The sequence below is a fragment of the Coptis chinensis genome, chromosome 7, assembly GCF_015680905.1.
Source record: "Coptis chinensis isolate HL-2020 chromosome 7, ASM1568090v1, whole genome shotgun sequence".
In the NCBI taxonomy this organism is placed as follows: Eukaryota; Viridiplantae; Streptophyta; class Magnoliopsida; order Ranunculales; family Ranunculaceae; genus Coptis; species Coptis chinensis.
Window position 1 is genome coordinate 96,633,179 of NC_141462.1, and position 16,198 is coordinate 96,649,376.

At 39.8% G+C, this 16,198-nt stretch overlaps 2 protein-coding genes and 1 pseudogene across 4 annotated transcripts; all 3 read left to right on the forward strand.

Annotated features, from left to right (window-relative positions):
• The first annotated feature begins 1,305 nt into the window (after nucleotides 1-1,305).
• LOC147490331 (pentatricopeptide repeat-containing protein At3g53360, mitochondrial pseudogene) lies at nucleotides 1,306-8,036 on the forward strand (annotated as a pseudogene). The gene is made up of 5 exons (XR_015202815.1): nucleotides 1,306-3,998; nucleotides 4,277-4,515; nucleotides 4,629-4,805; nucleotides 6,790-6,844; nucleotides 7,839-8,036. The product of XR_015202815.1 is annotated as a pentatricopeptide repeat-containing protein At3g53360, mitochondrial pseudogene (transcript).
• Nucleotides 8,037-8,296: 260 nt separating this feature from the next.
• LOC147490332 (uncharacterized) lies at nucleotides 8,297-10,688 on the forward strand. Of its 2 annotated transcripts, none has more exons than XM_086572642.1 (2): nucleotides 8,297-8,598; nucleotides 8,707-10,688. In XM_086572642.1, exon 2 carries the CDS (start codon nucleotides 8,979-8,981, stop codon nucleotides 9,726-9,728), a length of 750 nt encoding a protein of 249 aa, XP_086428768.1. In that variant the 5' UTR covers nucleotides 8,297-8,598; nucleotides 8,707-8,978; the 3' UTR covers nucleotides 9,729-10,688. The 2 variants fall into 2 exon arrangements, with proteins under 2 accessions (XP_086428768.1, XP_086428769.1); XM_086572643.1 differs by having other exon boundaries at nucleotides 8,297-8,511.
• Nucleotides 10,689-10,716: 28 nt separating this feature from the next.
• LOC147490333 (uncharacterized) lies at nucleotides 10,717-13,921 on the forward strand. The gene is made up of 2 exons (XM_086572644.1): nucleotides 10,717-11,865; nucleotides 11,927-13,921. Exon 2 carries the CDS (start codon nucleotides 12,349-12,351, stop codon nucleotides 13,750-13,752), a length of 1,404 nt encoding a protein of 467 aa, XP_086428770.1. The 5' UTR covers nucleotides 10,717-11,865; nucleotides 11,927-12,348; the 3' UTR covers nucleotides 13,753-13,921.
• The last annotated feature ends 2,277 nt before the right edge of the window (nucleotides 13,922-16,198 follow it).

The following is a 16,198-nucleotide window of genomic DNA, read 5'->3' on the forward strand; positions in this document are numbered from 1 at the left end:
ATGATATTGGAGATATCATATTTATAAAAAAAACCGTCAACTTTTAAGTGTTTTTGCTTTGGATTAATTTACAATATATATAATGTCTGCATTGTGCATCTATCTCTCCCCTATATATATATACATTCATACTGAATAAAACCATTATGCCCGAATTTTAAAATCACATTTATATTGGACAACCTCTAAGGCTGAGTTCAATGGTTTCCTATTCCTACAAAAGTGGAGTCCAAACAGGCGGATTTTACTCCCTATCTCAAATTTACTCTCTATATATAGAGAGTAATATTGAGGAATGAAAAAGAGTGTATTATGCGTGAGTTAAATTGGCGTTGAATGAAGAGAGTGTGTTATGCGCGAGTTAAATTGGTGTTGAATGAAAAGAGTGCGTTCTGCACGAGTTAAATTTGCACTGAATGAACAAAACCAATTTGTTTAAACTTTAAAGTGTTTGACTTGGTCTAAGTGTGTAAAGTGTCTATTCCAAACCATTGGATCCAATTCCCTACTCCTTATTCTTAAAACAGAGTTTGGACCATTGGACTCAGCCAAATGAGAGAAAATAATCCTATGTAGCGCCTATGTAGAAATAACAAATTGTTATTTGCATTGGAAATACTCTAAATCACTAAATCAGGAGAGGAACACAACGCATACTAGCTCTAGTTGCAAGCTACAACAACACTAAAAAACTTAATGGACAGGATATGCGTTATTAGAATACGGTATCAAAGCTCAAAACATGTGGGCACAAATTTTCCAAAGCTCTTTCCAATCTATCTATATCTTAATATTAAAGTTCCCACAATGGGTATTTTTTGAACTATATTAAAATTATACGTCATCCCCTATTAAAACGATAATTTATCTTTTATTTGAAAAATGGGAATTATTTTTTACAACGGGAATTCCTCTCATATTATAACGAGAATTTCTCTCCCATTAAAACAAATTATAGCACTCATAATTAAAACGGGAATCATTATCCTATTAAAATGAAAAAATTTCTCTTATTGAAAATGAAAAATCTAGCATATCTAATTAAAACGGAAATTATTATCTTATTAAAACATAATATCTCTCCAAATTGAAAAAAATGGGTTTTTAAAATTTAATTAAAACAATTTGTTAGAAAATTAAAATGGATTAGCGATTAAAACGGTAGTCCCAATTTTATAAAAAAAATCTAAATATTTTCAAAATATCCATTGCGCACCGGCCTACAGCCTAGTTTAAAGATTATATATTCACTACAACTATTTATTTTTTTCCAATAAGGATTCATTACAACTCTTTGTTAACTGATTATGTTAAAATCCTATTATTAGTTCGATCCTTATTTCTTTGATTATTGTAGGTCAAATTATTTTTCTTGTTCATCAACATGAAATAAAGTCTCTACCAAATTGTTATGATGATTCAAAAAATTTCTTCAGTGCCAATCCAAACGCCGAACAATTCTCCACAATGACCATATGACTATATAATTGGCCCAATCATTTATCTTTTCCTTTATTTGAAACTTTGATTTGAAGTGCCACCTAACGTTAAAACTTCCGACCTCGTACCATCCATGCCAACGTGTTAAACCGTACTTGAACATTCATGCAGAAACCAGTTTTAAATTCGACAAAAATGATTAAAAATCTTAAACCGTCCAAAAAGTCAGTTATCAGTTACACCACTCAATCCAACTACCAACCATCAACATATTTAAAGACTGAGCAAAACACTAACGACCACATTAGCTCCCTATGCAAAAACCATCTCTTCAAACAAGCACTCCAAGCTTTCGATTCCTTTCGACATGTTCCCATATGGCCTAGTACTTACGCTCGTTTAATCTCCGCATGTTCGTCTTTAAAATCTCTTAAACTTGGTAAAAATGTGCATCACCATATTGTTAAATCAAATGTACAACCAGATATTGTTCTTCATAACCATATACTAAACATGTATGGAAAATGTGGCTCGTTAGATGATGCTTGCATGGTTTTTGATAAAATGAGTGAACACAATGTAGTTTCTTGGTCTTCAATGATTGCTGGGTATACACAGAATCATAGAGAGAAGGATGCTATGAAGTTTTATGTTAAAATGCAGCGTTCGGGTGTTGTGCCGGATCAGTTTGCTTTTGGAAGTGTGATTAGAGCTTGTGCGGGTTTAAATGATGTCGAGTTAGGTAAGCAGTTGCATGGTCATGTCTTGAAATTTGAATTTGGAGCGGAATGTATTATTCCGAAGAATGCTCTTGTTGCAATGTACACTAAGTTTAATGAGACTGACAGTGCTTGGATTGTGTTTGATAAGATTGTTTCGAAGGATTTGGTTTCGTGGGGATCAATGATTAGTGGGTTTGTGCAGCAGGGTTGTGAGATAGAAGCTTTGGAACTGTTTGTGGAAATGCATTCTCTGGGTGTTTACTGCCCGAATGAGTTTATCTTTGGAAGTGTTTTTAGTGCATGTAGTGGTATATTAAATTCTGAATATGGGAGGCGAATCCATGGACTGAGTATAAAATTTGGTTTCGGAAAAGATGTGTATGCTGGTTGTTCCCTGTGTGACATGTATGCAAAATGTGGTAGCTTAGAATCTGCAAAGAAAGCTTTCTATCAGATAAATGAGCCTGATTTAGTTTCATGGAATGCAATTATAGCTGGCTTTGCTTATAGTAGTGATTCTAATGAGTCCATGTCGTTGTTTTCTCAGATGAGGCATTTAGCATTTGTGCCAGAAGAGATCACCATCCGTTGTCTGCTATGTTCTTTCACTACTTTTGCTTCATTATATCAAGGCAAACAGGTTCATGCATATGTTCTTAAGATGGGTTTGGACGTTGATGTCCCTGTATGTAACACTCTCATTACCATGTACACAAACTGTTTGGATCTCTCTGCTGCATTCAATATCTTTGACGAGATGACTGGCAATCTGGATTCAGTTTCTTGGAATGCAATTCTAACAGCATGTCTGCGTCACAACCAGCCCAATGACGCTTGCCGATTCCTAAAACTAATGCATAGTTCTGAATATAAGATTGATCATATAACACTGGCAAATGTGCTGGGTGCTTGCGCAGTTTTAGCCTCCTTTGAAATGGGGTGTCAAGCTCATAACTATGGTATTAAAAGCGGATTTGATGCAGACACTTCGGTTAGCAATGGATTAATCGACATGTATACAAAGTGTGGAGCGATCATGGATGCTCGCAAATATTTTGAATCAATGACTCATCCTGACATCGTCTCCTGGAGTACTTTGATTGTGGGGTATCGCCAGTTCGGCTATGGGGAGGAAGCTCTCAAACTTTTGAAACAGTGAGAAGTGCAGGTATCAAGCCAAACAATGTCACCTTTGTTGGGGTTCTCTCTGCTTGCAGCCATGTTGGATTGGTAGAGGAAGGGTGCAATTACTACAAAATCATGGAGTCTGACTATGGGATTAGACCTACAAGGGAACACTGTTGTTGTGTGGTTGACATGCTTGCCCGTGCTGGGCGTCTGAAGGAAGCTGAGAACTTTATCAGTCAAATGTTATTTGATCCTGACATTGTGGTGTTTAAAACTCTGCTTGCAGCATGTCGAAACCGTGGGGATGTAGAGGTTGCAAAGCGTGCAGCAGATAGTGTATGGAAACTGGATCCGTCCGATTCAGCATCTCATGTGTTACTCGGCAACATCCTTGCATCGACAGGTAACTGGGGTGAGGTCGCTAGAGTAAGGAGATTAATGCGAAGCAGAGGTGTTAGGAAGGTTCCTGGCCAAAGCTGGATAGAGGTTAAGAATCGAGTCAATGTCTTTTCAGTAGAAGACAGAAAACATACAAATATGGACAAGATATATTCAGTACTGGAAGGTTTATATTTGGAGATGGAAGCTAATTGTAGTCTTGAGGAAAAAGTTGCCTCAGCTAAAGCACTCCACAAATAGAACCAACAACCTGATACTACCTTATTTAAATATATCAATACCAGGATCTGCGCTGCCTATTTACATGAGGTGAGTCTTTGTCTTGTTATCAATATATTTTTCAATTCAGCATCTTCTAATTTAAGTGTTGTGAAATTCCTGTGTGTAAACAAAAAAATAAAGAACAGTAGGCTTTCCATTTCTTCATTACCTTAAATTCCCAAGAAATGTGAGTTCTAGCTGTTCTCATTAGAATATTTTTTAGCGGTCTTTCGTTGTTTATTTTTCTCCATAAGCATCAATGCTAAGGCTAAATTATTTGTACCTTGTGCTGAACTTTTAAATGGGGCTCATTTTGTTTTTTTCAGCTCTATCACCATGGTCTTTTCAGGCACCTCCGTGTGTAACAGCTTTAGTGACTATGAAAATGCCATATGCATGAATTCACCCGTCTTGAATATTGAAATCTACTAAAACTGTTATTTCAGTGAAGATCTGGCGTGCATTTATGCTGCTGAGTTTTTATGCTGTTTCTCATCGTCATGCGAATGGCATAATGCACAGGGGTTTAAAACCAGAATATGTTCTCTTGAATGCTGACAGACATGTAAGAGTTATTTTCCCGTCCCTTCACTGCATGTCGCAATTGAGATTCTGCCAGCGTTTGCTTCTAGCCTTTCTAGGACATGTTCCCTGTATTCAACTAATAATTTTGTTTAGGTCATGTTGGTGGTACGGTCTGGCAAAGCAATTCAAGGAGAATGCTAGGTCAAGCTCTATGTATGGTGCATTGCAATATGTGGCACATGAGATATGTTGATATCTCAAGGGCCATGATAAAGCTGCAGATTGGTGGACTGTAGGAGTTATGTTGTTGTTGAGATGCTCACAAGAAAGGTTAGTACTGCTTTATCAATTTTCAGCTTTCTTATGTTGATATCTTTGTATTGACAGTAAAACATTAGATATCAGGTAGTGGTGTAGTTTAGAAAGTGCACAACTGCACGAAAGAACAAATGGGTTTAGTGTTTCTCCACATAGAGTTTTAGAGTCTATTTTTGGTGAAGGTCTCCTTTCTAACTAAGATTAATTGACACGGACCAACAACACCTTTACAACCGCATTCCAACTTCAGCTATACGACATTAGGAAATGACAGCTTCTTGATTGGAGGGATGGTTGTTTATGAAAATCATTTTAACCTCTTCTGCGTACGTGACGTAAAAGACACGCTAGCATAAACTTCTTGACTATGATAAAAGAAATAATGTAAGATCTATGGTGTTCTTCTAAGTTTATAGGACTTCCTTCTGATCTCTAGGTACTTCTAAGAAATAAGGCTTGGAAACTTTAAGGAGGTTTCCCTTTTTATTTTTGAAAGCTATTCAAATGAAATACGTATCTTTTTTTACTTTTCATGTCATAGACTGCTAGACGCTATAGTACATGAACCAATATTATAGTATAACGTTAGTGTGATTTTCATACCCCTTTTCAGTCGGCGAATATTACTTGCAATTTTTCAAAACGTCTGTATAGGAATTCACTTTAGATCCTTTATTAAGATGATTGATTTTCAAGTCTCACTGATTGTACCCATCATATTTTCTACAAGAAACCACTTGCTTTTTGTTCCCTCTTCCATTATCACCCCCCATGCCCCTTACCTCCCTTTTTTTTTTGGTTAAACAATTATTATATATACATTTAAATACTATCATACAAGTCATAGCATTGTAATGAGCCGATGGACAAAAAAGGCTTCGACAAAATGTTTCACGTCCATTGACAACCCCATGAACTTCCTATCACCCTTCAAAGGAAAGGATCTATTTTATTTTTTATTTTTGATTGGCGGAAATGATCTATTTAAGTGAGTCCTACTAACAAAATGTGAACATTTCACATACAAGGGTTTCTTATCCTAATCCTTTATTCATGTTTTGGTATATGATGATTAATTGGGTTGATGGATAGTTGTAGGTGAAGTTAAAATGAGAGTGGTTTTTGTTTGTTATTATAGCTTCACATTCATAACTTCTTCAGTACTCTAGCTTTTACTTACTGGCACGTGATTGTGATGACTTTATTTATTGTTGCTGATTATTTGCCCCTTGCATCTTTTTATCATTATTTGTACGAATAAGTTTCTTCAAATTGAGATGTGGAGATGTCCCAATCCTTATATCCCATTGGGAGGTGTCCCTTAGAACTCTAACACATCCGAAGTATTTGATTTTTAATACTAAGGTACAAGGGATACAAGAAGAGGTGGTGCCTTGCCTCCAACTCCATTGAGTTGGAAGCAAGCTTTAAAGTCAGTTTAGTTTGAGTGCTGCTTTCTTTTTCTTTTTGTTCTCTCTCTCTCTCCCTGAGTGTGTGTGCTTCGAATCAGGCCAGGCCGTTGTGATTTGTTTCAGAGGTAAAAATTTCCCACCTTCTACCCTAGCTTATTGCTTTAAAGGGCTTCTTATAATATTAGTTTTGAAAATGGGGATTAGTGAGCTGTTTCAATTGGAAAGAAGTTATATGTTTTGGATGTGAAATCACTAGGCCAACACAGGGGAGAAAAGGTTATTATGCCAATTGGCTGTGAAATTCAGATAAAAAAAACAACATCTGAACGGAAAATGGAAGCGATGGTGTTTAATTAGTTGTTTAGGTATGTGATTGGCAGCAACATCTATTCTTTTTAGTGGTTTCCGAGAACTTTTGACAGCTTATTATACTTCAAAGCATTCTACAGGTATATAGATTGTTTATGATTTACTTTAAATTATTGATGATATATAGATTTGTGTATGTATATAGTATTTTATATTGCAATTATTAAAGTATAGGGAGAGTAAGGAACTGATTTTGGCCATTACAACTTTTTCAGAGAGGGCTTTCTTTGTTAAACAATATGCATGCCTCTGTATGTCATGTTGTCTCAGGTATGTTGTTGCTTTGAGCAAAGGGTAAATGTTGTCTATTTTGTCAATTTTGTTGAAGGACGACTCTCTTTTATTCTTCAACTATGGTTATTGTCAAATCTGAGTCTGCTATATACTACTACAAGTAAGAGGCTGTACCCTCCAACATTTTTTGAGTTCCTTTATTGATCTTCTCTACCCATATTATTACTCCTAGTCATAGACCATCTCTTATCGGAGAGTATCAACCTCCCTAGGAAAGGCGAACTTCATTTTAAACCTTTGGTGTCTATTATACTTCTCATCATCCTAAAAATAAAGCTCTGGAAATGTTTTTTAAGCGTTCAAGACAAAGCTTCAGTTATACATAGAATAAACAAGAGGCTTGAAACTATATTATGTTTGCCTCTATTCTACAATCCCATTTATGAAATTTTTCCTTCACTAATGTTCAACTGAATACTTAGTCTCTATCCTTTATATTGACATGGTTTTGTTACCTAAGATATATAAGTGCACGTTACTGCTACAGGCTACAGAATAATGAATCACAACATCATTTAGCTGAAGAGTTAGTTTCAAATCAATGGCCTATTGTAAATAAAAGATGTTGATTACTATGAGAATAGGCGGATGTTGTAGAATGACCTGTTGTTTGTGTTATTTAGATAACTGGTTCATTAGTACTCAAATGTATGATGTTTTTTATTTAAGGGGTACTGAAACATGCTAGAATAATACTTTAACTTATCTTAAATGCATTCTTTGTGCTTGCTCTTGCATTTCATTTCCAGTTTTATTTTTATTGAATTCATAAAGTTTTGGTTTTTGGTTTCAATTCTTTGTGTTAAATTGCACTACATAGGTCTTTCTGCTGATCAATTCAAGACTTGTAGATGTTTCATTGTGGTACCAGTTCACGATGACACATGTACTTGAATATTTGAATGCATATTTGACGAGCTACCAAATGTCAAGAAGATAGTTTCTAATCCTACATTTGTCAGTTTTGCAGGTCCTTTATAGTTATCCAGCTGCATTCAGGGATCTCAAATCTAACGAAGCAATTATCCTTCAATTCCCTGTGTTTTCCATGTTATTTGGCGTCTTCATTCAACTATAATTTTAGTGGAGTGAAAACCGGCTGAAATAACTCTCTATGTGGATATTTATGCAAAGTGATTTTGAGGAATAGAAATTACATTGAATATTACACTGGGCAGATTTGTTTTTTTGGGCTTTTACATTTCCATATAGCGGTGTGTAGTAGCCATATTCAAGGATGTATCACATAGATACTGGGCCAAGAGATAAGGCCCAGACCACAGTATGTATTGAGCCAAAAGAAAGGCCCAAGAATAGACTAGGCCCCATGAGGTAAACCTAAGAGAGGGATATAAAAAGGAAGAGAGGGGAGGAGGAGAGGAGGAGGAGAGAGGTGAACTACGGCGGCTTGATCCCGAAATGGGTACGTAGGCAACCAAATTAGTGCAGCCGATCCAAAATATAGAGTAAATGTGAGTAAAGTTAGAGATGGGCGAGATTCGCGGTAAAGAGGTTGTAACAAATGGCGCCGTCTGTGGGGACTGTGCTGGTTTCGGTTTACTTTCGCAGAGGTAAAGCTAAACACTTGGCGGTTCCTGAAAGTAGTAGTGAACGTGAGGGATGGAGGCTCTTTGTTGAAAGCTGTAGGTACTTTGATTCCACGATTTGCTAAAAAGATAAAGTTTCAATCTTTTGGTTTCAAGCACCATTATGGAAAATTAGAGAAAAAGGTAGAGGAAGAAAGAATTGAGCTTTAATATACATGTTGGCGAGCTTGTAAGCAGTGTAGAAATGTACTTGAAAGTTTATCAGTACTGACTATCGAAAACATTGACCAGCTTTTAAGGAGACGAATTGAAGCCATGATTTCTGTGAAATGGGTAGTGGGGTCCTTAAATCAAATTATTGGACCCCAAGGATTCTTGAATAATTGAAGAGCATCAGCCTAGGAGCTAGAACCTTGATTTGCATCTTCTCATATCAGACCGGTCTTTTAGCAACTGTGCATCCGACCAAACAAGATATCCCCAGATCTGCGAACCTAGATGTGGAAGGAAAAATCTTAAAAGTATTCATAGATTTAGAGTCTTAAGAGATTCTCTTAAAAGAAATGGGATTGGCCGAGTTAAATCATACACCAGATACAGATGGTGGCGGTGCTAGGGATGCTATCGGCAGTGAAGAGGCTACAAGGAACTCAGATCTGATTTCAGGAGATAGGGCTAACGTGGCGTCTTTGAGTCAATATGGCAGAATGTATTTCGCATACTGTTGTTGTTATCGGTGCTGGTTTTGGGTGGACTTGCAGCTGCTCGGGCTCTTCATGATGCCTCCTTTAAGGGGTGCATCATGGTTGCATGGTGTCTGTGATGAAAATCTATTGGCTCTTTTGGTAGGAAGACTTGGATTGCCGTTGTACCGAACAAGTGGTGACAATTCGGTGCTGTATGACCATGATCTGGAAAGCTATGCACTTTCTGATGTAGATGGAAAACAAGTTCCTCAAGATCTAGTTACAAAGATTGGTGAAGAGTGTGGGTTATGGCGTAGTGTGAGAGAGAGGGTGGTGATGAATGGAGGGGCACCTATTCTTGCTGAAGAAATAAAGATTGTGAAAGAGCTTCAAGATCAGTCAAAAACTAAGAAGAGTATAAACTCTGAACGGTGGCATGCCAGTGCTGGTCCGCTTGTTTCCTTGCCTCAAGTCGGCACCTTTTGTACTACTTTCCTCAAGAGCACAGTGAGCAGGAATAACCGAGTCTCACATCTGGACCACTTAATGGCCGGAGAAGAGGAGAGGGTAGTTCGAGTAATTAAAGAAGACGGTGGTGGGAAGCGAAAGGGAAGCGAAAGGGTGTAGGTAAGACAGGTTTTGTTGAACAGAGGTCATTTTTTAATGTGTTTAGGAGCTTTGATCGACTATGGATTAGGCATTTATGGTTATGGATTAGGCTTTGATCTGAGGATGGTGCTAAAGAGTGTTGTTGCTGTAGTATGGACAGCTGCCTTTGTTGTTATATATGGACTGGTTTGGAGAGGGTCTAGCAAAGCAGAAGTAATGCAGAAGGTTTTCCTTATTGCAGCGCCTATATATCTCCTCCCAGAAGTACTAGCAGTGGTTCTATTGGTTCTACCTTGGGGGCAGAATTTTCTCGAGGAAACCAATTGGAGAATCTTTAATGCCGTAACCGAGACGCAAATTTTTGTTGGTAGTGGCCTCAGTGAAGGGATGGTTGACAGCAGGGAGCACTCAGTTTTCTGGATTCTCATTCTTGCCGCGAAGTTTAGTTTCAGTTTCTACTTCCAGATTATGCCCAGGGGTGAACCGACAAAGGCTATATGGAAGCTTAAAAGAATAGATTATGACTGTGGCTGGAATTATCGTTGCACTTGAGATGAGAACCGCAATAGTGTCAACTCTGATATTCCTTCTTCAATATCTCATGAGCATATGATCAATGTGGGAAATCAGCTTCCACTACGTGCCCATCGGAGATCTGATAGTGATGGAGTATGGTATGTCAGCTGGGATGAGGATTCTGTAATTTCTGTTGTTGTCGGTGGTGGTGAATGGGTCAGATCTGGTGGTGAGTGGAGAGATGGGTAGAGAAGATGGGGGAAATGGTGTTATCCGATTTGAAGGGGATTGCCGAGAAGAATTTGAATACTGCTGTTGTGGATTGTGTTATTGGGATTCCTGTTTATTTTACGGATTTACAGAGGAGGGTGGTTATGGATGCGGCTACTATTGCTGGTTTGCGTCCTTTGAGGTTGTTTCATGAGACTACGGCTACTACTTTGGCGTATGGGGTTTATAAGACTGATTTACCGGAGTTGAAGGTTGAAGGTTTTGGCTCATTCTTTTGATTCAAATCTTGGTGGTAGGGATTTTGATGAAGTGTGGTTCCAGCATTTTGTGGGGAAGTTTAAGGGTGAGTATAAGATTGATGTCAACCAGAATGCTCGAGCCTGTCTTAGACTCAGAGCTGCTTGTGAGAAGTTGAAGAAAATGTTGAGTGCAAATCCAGAGACTCCTTTGAATATCGAGTGCTGGATGGATGAGAAAGATGTGAGGGGTTTCATCAAGAGGGATGAGTTTGAGAAGATAAGCATTCCTATTCTGGAGCGTGTGAAGGTTCCTTTGGAGAAGGCTATCGCAGATGCTGGGCTGACAGTGGAGAATATACATATATTCAGTTGAGGTGGTTGGTTCAGGTTCACGTGTTCCTGCTATCATTAGGATTTTGACCGAGTTTTTTGGGAAGGAACCGAGGCGGACTATGAATGCCAGTGAGTGTGTTGCCCGGGGTTGTGCTCTTCAATGCGCTATACTCAGTCCCACATTTAAAGTTAGAGAGTTTCAGGTCAATGAGAGCTTCCCCTTCTCGATTGCCTTGTCCTGGAAAGGGACTGCATCTGATTCCCAGAAGGGAGCAGCAGATCCTAAAAGAGAGCGAGAGTATGAGTATACTAGGGGGTCGCGGTATAGTGATGCGACAGAATCTCTTTGGCAAGCAGAATGTGTCATGAAAAAGAAGGACTTCCCCATCAAATATAAGTACTGTCTAAGTGACAGGGCAGGCAATGTTTCTGTGGAAGTTGGCTCACATCGGGATCTCGCAGCTGATTCAAAGTCAGCAAGTCAACCGCGATACATTTTCCTATATGATGGCATCTTTCGAGACATGCCATGGAGGGGTGTGGGTGTTGCTATCCCTATGTTCTCTGTTAGATCAAAAGAGGATCTTGGAGTTGGCGAATTTCTCGATTTGAAATTACTTGTTGACTTGGCAGTTGAGTCAGGATTCCATTTGGTTCAGCTGTTACCAGTCAATGATACCTCTGTGGATGGAATGTGGTGGGACTCATATCCTTATAGCTCCCTCTCGGTATTTGCACTGCATCCATTATATTTGAGAGTACAAGCACTATCAGAAAAAATATCACTTGAAATTAAGCAAGAGATCTTGGAGGCCAAAGAACGTCTGGATGGAACCGTAAGACCTTCTACACCTTTTATATTGACGGAAGCTTACTCATTCACTGTTGGGATCATAGGTTGTTGATTATGAGGCTACTCTGGATACTAAGCTTTCAATTGCCAAAAAGATTTACTTCCTAGAGAAAGAGTCGATACTTACCTCTACTGCCTTTCAAAAGTTTTTCTCTGAGAATGAAGAGTGGTTAAAACCCTGCGCGGCGTTTTGTTTCTTGAGGGATTTCTTTGAAACATCAGATCACTTTACGTTAGCTAAAGCACAGACAAGCTATTTGAGAGCTGTGCTGATGGACTTGAATCTGAGAGCGATGAAGGTCGATGAAGAATTCGAAAATGAGAAGAGTAATGGAAAACTTGCTTCTGCGGCTTTATGTGATCTGCAGGTTCTGTATGAAGCTTCGAAGCAACAGGATAACGATCTTGAGGCAAGGATCATTGAGCTGGTAAGAAAATTTCTGATTACCAATCGAGAACAGATGATATGCACCTTCAATTGTACACAATGGAGCAAAAATCAGACGAAATGGAAGCTCTTTTCTTCAATAAAGTAGAAGTTTTGCAAAAGGATGTGGGGGAAAAATTAGATGATAGTCCGAAGACGAAAGTGCTGAGAACAAGTGCTTTACTTAGAGTGGGAAAAACTCCAACGAAATGGAAAGACCAAGAAACACTCTCTTTTAAGAAATATGATGGACCAAGTACTGGTTCATTTACTCATAGAGGATCCCTTGAGTTGCCAGATGAGAAACAGGAGCAAGGTGAAACAGAAAGCTCCATTGACCTTGATGTTTCGTTCAAATCTAATGCTTTGGTGGCCAAGGCAGTTGTGTCTCGTTCTGATCATGTGGTTGGTTCTGATGAGATGAACACACCTAATAATAACAAGAAGAGGAAAATTGTGGCTCCTCTATTGAGTGGTTCAAGCCCAAGAGTAACTGGAGTTCGTGAGAAATTGTCGAAACGACACGATTCCTTACAAAATTCGAGTGCTGCAACAAGCCCCAAAAAAGGTTTAGTACGTTCAAAAGACAAAGCTACTGGTGGTAGAATTGGGAGTGCAGGTAGTATTGGTTCCCAGCCTTGTCGAGATAAGAACATTGTGCCACTTGAGAAAAGTGCGACAGGGAGAACTCCTTCACGTGTTAAGACTGGTTCTGAGAAGAAAAAGTTAAATATAAATAAGCTTTCTAAGAATGTGGATGTTGCATCAAATTCTGACAAGGTTTTAATGCAGTCAGATGATCAAGTTTCTGTTTCTAGTATTGGAACCCTGCTTGTTATTGGTTCCCAGCCTTGTGCAGAACAGGTCACTGAGTCACACAAAAAGAGTTCTTCAGTTCACAACAAGGGTTTAACTCAGTCAAAAGATGAAGCAGTGATTGATGGAAATGGGGTCAGGGATAATATTGATTCACAACCATCTCTAATTGAAACCGATGTCCCACTGGGACAGTGTGATACAGAAAAAACTCCTTTGTGCAGTACAGGTAGTTTCGATAAGAAACCGTTAAGTGGAGATAGTTCTCCACAAACTGTGGATGCTGCATCAGTTAAGGGTTTAGTGCAGTCAGAAAGCATTAATATAAATTCTGGAATGGAGACTGGAGATATTACTGGCTCCCAGCTTTGTCTTAGTGGGACAGGAAAAATTCCTTTGAGTAAGAAATTCTCTTCTGATGAGAATCTGTTTAATGGAGATAGTTACAACCAAAATTTGGATGTCGCATCAAGGTTTGACAGGGGATTGTGTTTGACACAGTCAAGAGACGAAGTTACTGTTGCTGGACTTGGGACTGGGGATGTTAGCAATGAGAGAGCCTTAACCGGCGACAACCCGGTCGAGACCGCGGAGTGGGATGAGCCCTCCGCGGATTGGAGATGTTAGAGATACATGGGGCAATGAGAGAGCCCCAACCGGCGACATCCCGGTCGAGTCCGCGGAGTGGGATGAGCCCTCCGCGGATCAGAGATGTTAGAGATACATGGGGCAATGAGAGAGCCCCAACAGGCGAGAGTCCGAGCGAGCCCGCGGAGTGGGATGAGCCCTCCACGGATCAGAGATGCTGCTAGATATCGGGGCAATGAGAGAACCCCCAACCGGCGAGAGCCCTGAGCAAGCCCGCGGAGGGATGAGCCCTCCGTGGATCGAGATGCCGGAGATACAGGGGCAATGAGAGAGCCCCAACCGGGCGAGCCCGAAGCGAGCCCGCGGAGTGGGATGAGTCCTCCGCAGATCGAGAGATGCTAGAGATACATGGGGCAATGAGATGAGAGAGCCCCAACAGAGAGCCCGAAGCGAGCCCGCTGAGTGATGAGCCCTCCGCGGATCGAAAGATGCTAGAGATACATGGGGCAACTAGAGAGCCCCAACCGGCGGCATAACCCGTCCAAGCCCGTGGAGTGGGATGAGCCTCCGCGGACCAAAGATGCTAGGGACACATGAGGCAATGAGAGAGCCCCAACAGGCGAGAGCTCGAAAGCGAGCCTGCAGAAATGGGATTAGCCCTTCGAACAGGGAAGGCAAGAGAGGCGTGTCAAAGAGAGTAGCCCCGAGGCACCGGTTGAGTCGCAGGTCGGGAAGCAAAGAGATATCTGGGACATGAGATCTGAACAACGGGGGGGACGAGCCCTCCGCGGACATGAGATCCGAGTCAAACCTGGGGGCAAGCAGGGTTACCCCTCATCAGACTCTACTCCGGAGCAGAGATAGCGGGGAGGGTGAGCCCTCTGCAGACATGATGGAGATTTCTATGAAGGAGAGCTTATAGCTGGGCGGAGACCCTCCGCAGACATGGCAGTGAGTTCCGAGAAAGAGAGCAGGTGGCTGGGGGAGGCATACCGCCGATATGGTAGGGAGTTCTATGTGAGAGGTGATGGTTGGGTTGAGACACATCGTGGGCATTGTGTCGAGTTGAAGGGAGAGAGCGAAGGGGATGAGATCCTTTGGGGATACGTTAATGGGGTATATGAACAAGAACGGATGGATTGAATACTTCACAGACATACGGTCCAGGAGCAGAGTATATGGATACGAAATGTCCTAAGGAGGAGAAGACTACGTACAGTCACAAAATACTGTGGATATCTAGAGTTCAAAGAGAGAGACAAGAAAGTTTGAGGACTTCTCGGGTCCGCCGTCGTCATCGTCGCCGAACCCGAGAGGGGGCAAATGTAGTAGCCATATTCAAGGATGTATCACATAGATACTGGGCCAAGAGATAAGGCCCAGACCACAGTATGTATTGAGCCAAAAGAAAGGCCCAAGAATAGACTAGGCCCCATGAGGTAAACCTAAGAGAGGGATATAAAAAGGAAGAGAGGGGAGGAGGAGAGGAGGAGGAGAGAGGTGAACTACGGCGGCTTGATCCCGAAATGGGTACGTAGGCAACCAAATTAGTGCAGCCGATCCAAAATATAGAGTAAATGTGAGTAAAGTTAGAGATGGGCGAGATTCGCGGTAAAGAGGTTGTAACACGGTGTAGACTGTAGAGTGATAAATTTGTTTTTTTTCTTTAGGTTTTCTTTCTATGCAAGATGTAGGGCAGTAGGGGTGTAAAATGTCTGTGAAACCATTGGGACTCATATTTTTTTATAGGAAATTGGGACCCATATTACTGCCCACTATCCTAACACTGTTTTTTTTTAGTATTAGAGACAGAATACAAAACCATTGGACTCAGCCAAAGAGTTTCATTTTCCTTACTCAAATTTTCCATTGAAGTTGTTAGCACGTTTTTTGTTAATTAATTTGTAAAAATTCGAACAAGAAACAACCAACAAAGATTAAGTTAACGGAGGAAAAGTAATTTCAATCTTAGTGGGGAAATTTAAATATATATGACTATTTACCATAAAAATATATATATATATATATGATCATACTGTAACGGGATTGAGTCAATGAGAGTCAATGGGTATGGAGTGGTCAACGTCCAGTCACTTGGGGCCATATAAAGCAGAAGATTACTAAAAATAGAATGTAGTAATATATAAATAAACGTTTTGAGTTTTGAGTTTTTATATTTTTTTTATGTTAAAAATACGATAACATTCGGTTCTAATTATAGTCTGGTTCTTTTGTTTAAAAATCATTTGGTTTTGGTTCTATATAGTCCCGTTTTTTTTAGTGTCTATTTTTAACTATGATTCTTTTTTTTTGCGGTTTAGGTTCCGAAACCGGTAAAACAGGTACTTGATACCTTTATTATCTATTGAAGTGTTGGACAATGAAAAAAATATATATATGCACATTGGATACATTATTTATTGATGAACAAGGTAAAGTTGCAAAGTTACTAGAGTCATAGGGGTAAGAGACCTCTCAAAGTTGC

Bases quoted from the DNA above. Each gene is read 5' to 3' on its own strand.
- LOC147490333 (XM_086572644.1), top strand. From the start codon at position 12,349: ATGCACCTTCAATTGTACACAATGGAGCAAAAATCAGACGAAATGGAA.
- LOC147490332 (XM_086572642.1), top strand. From the start codon at position 8,979: ATGGGATTGGCCGAGTTAAATCATACACCAGATACAGATGGTGGCGGT.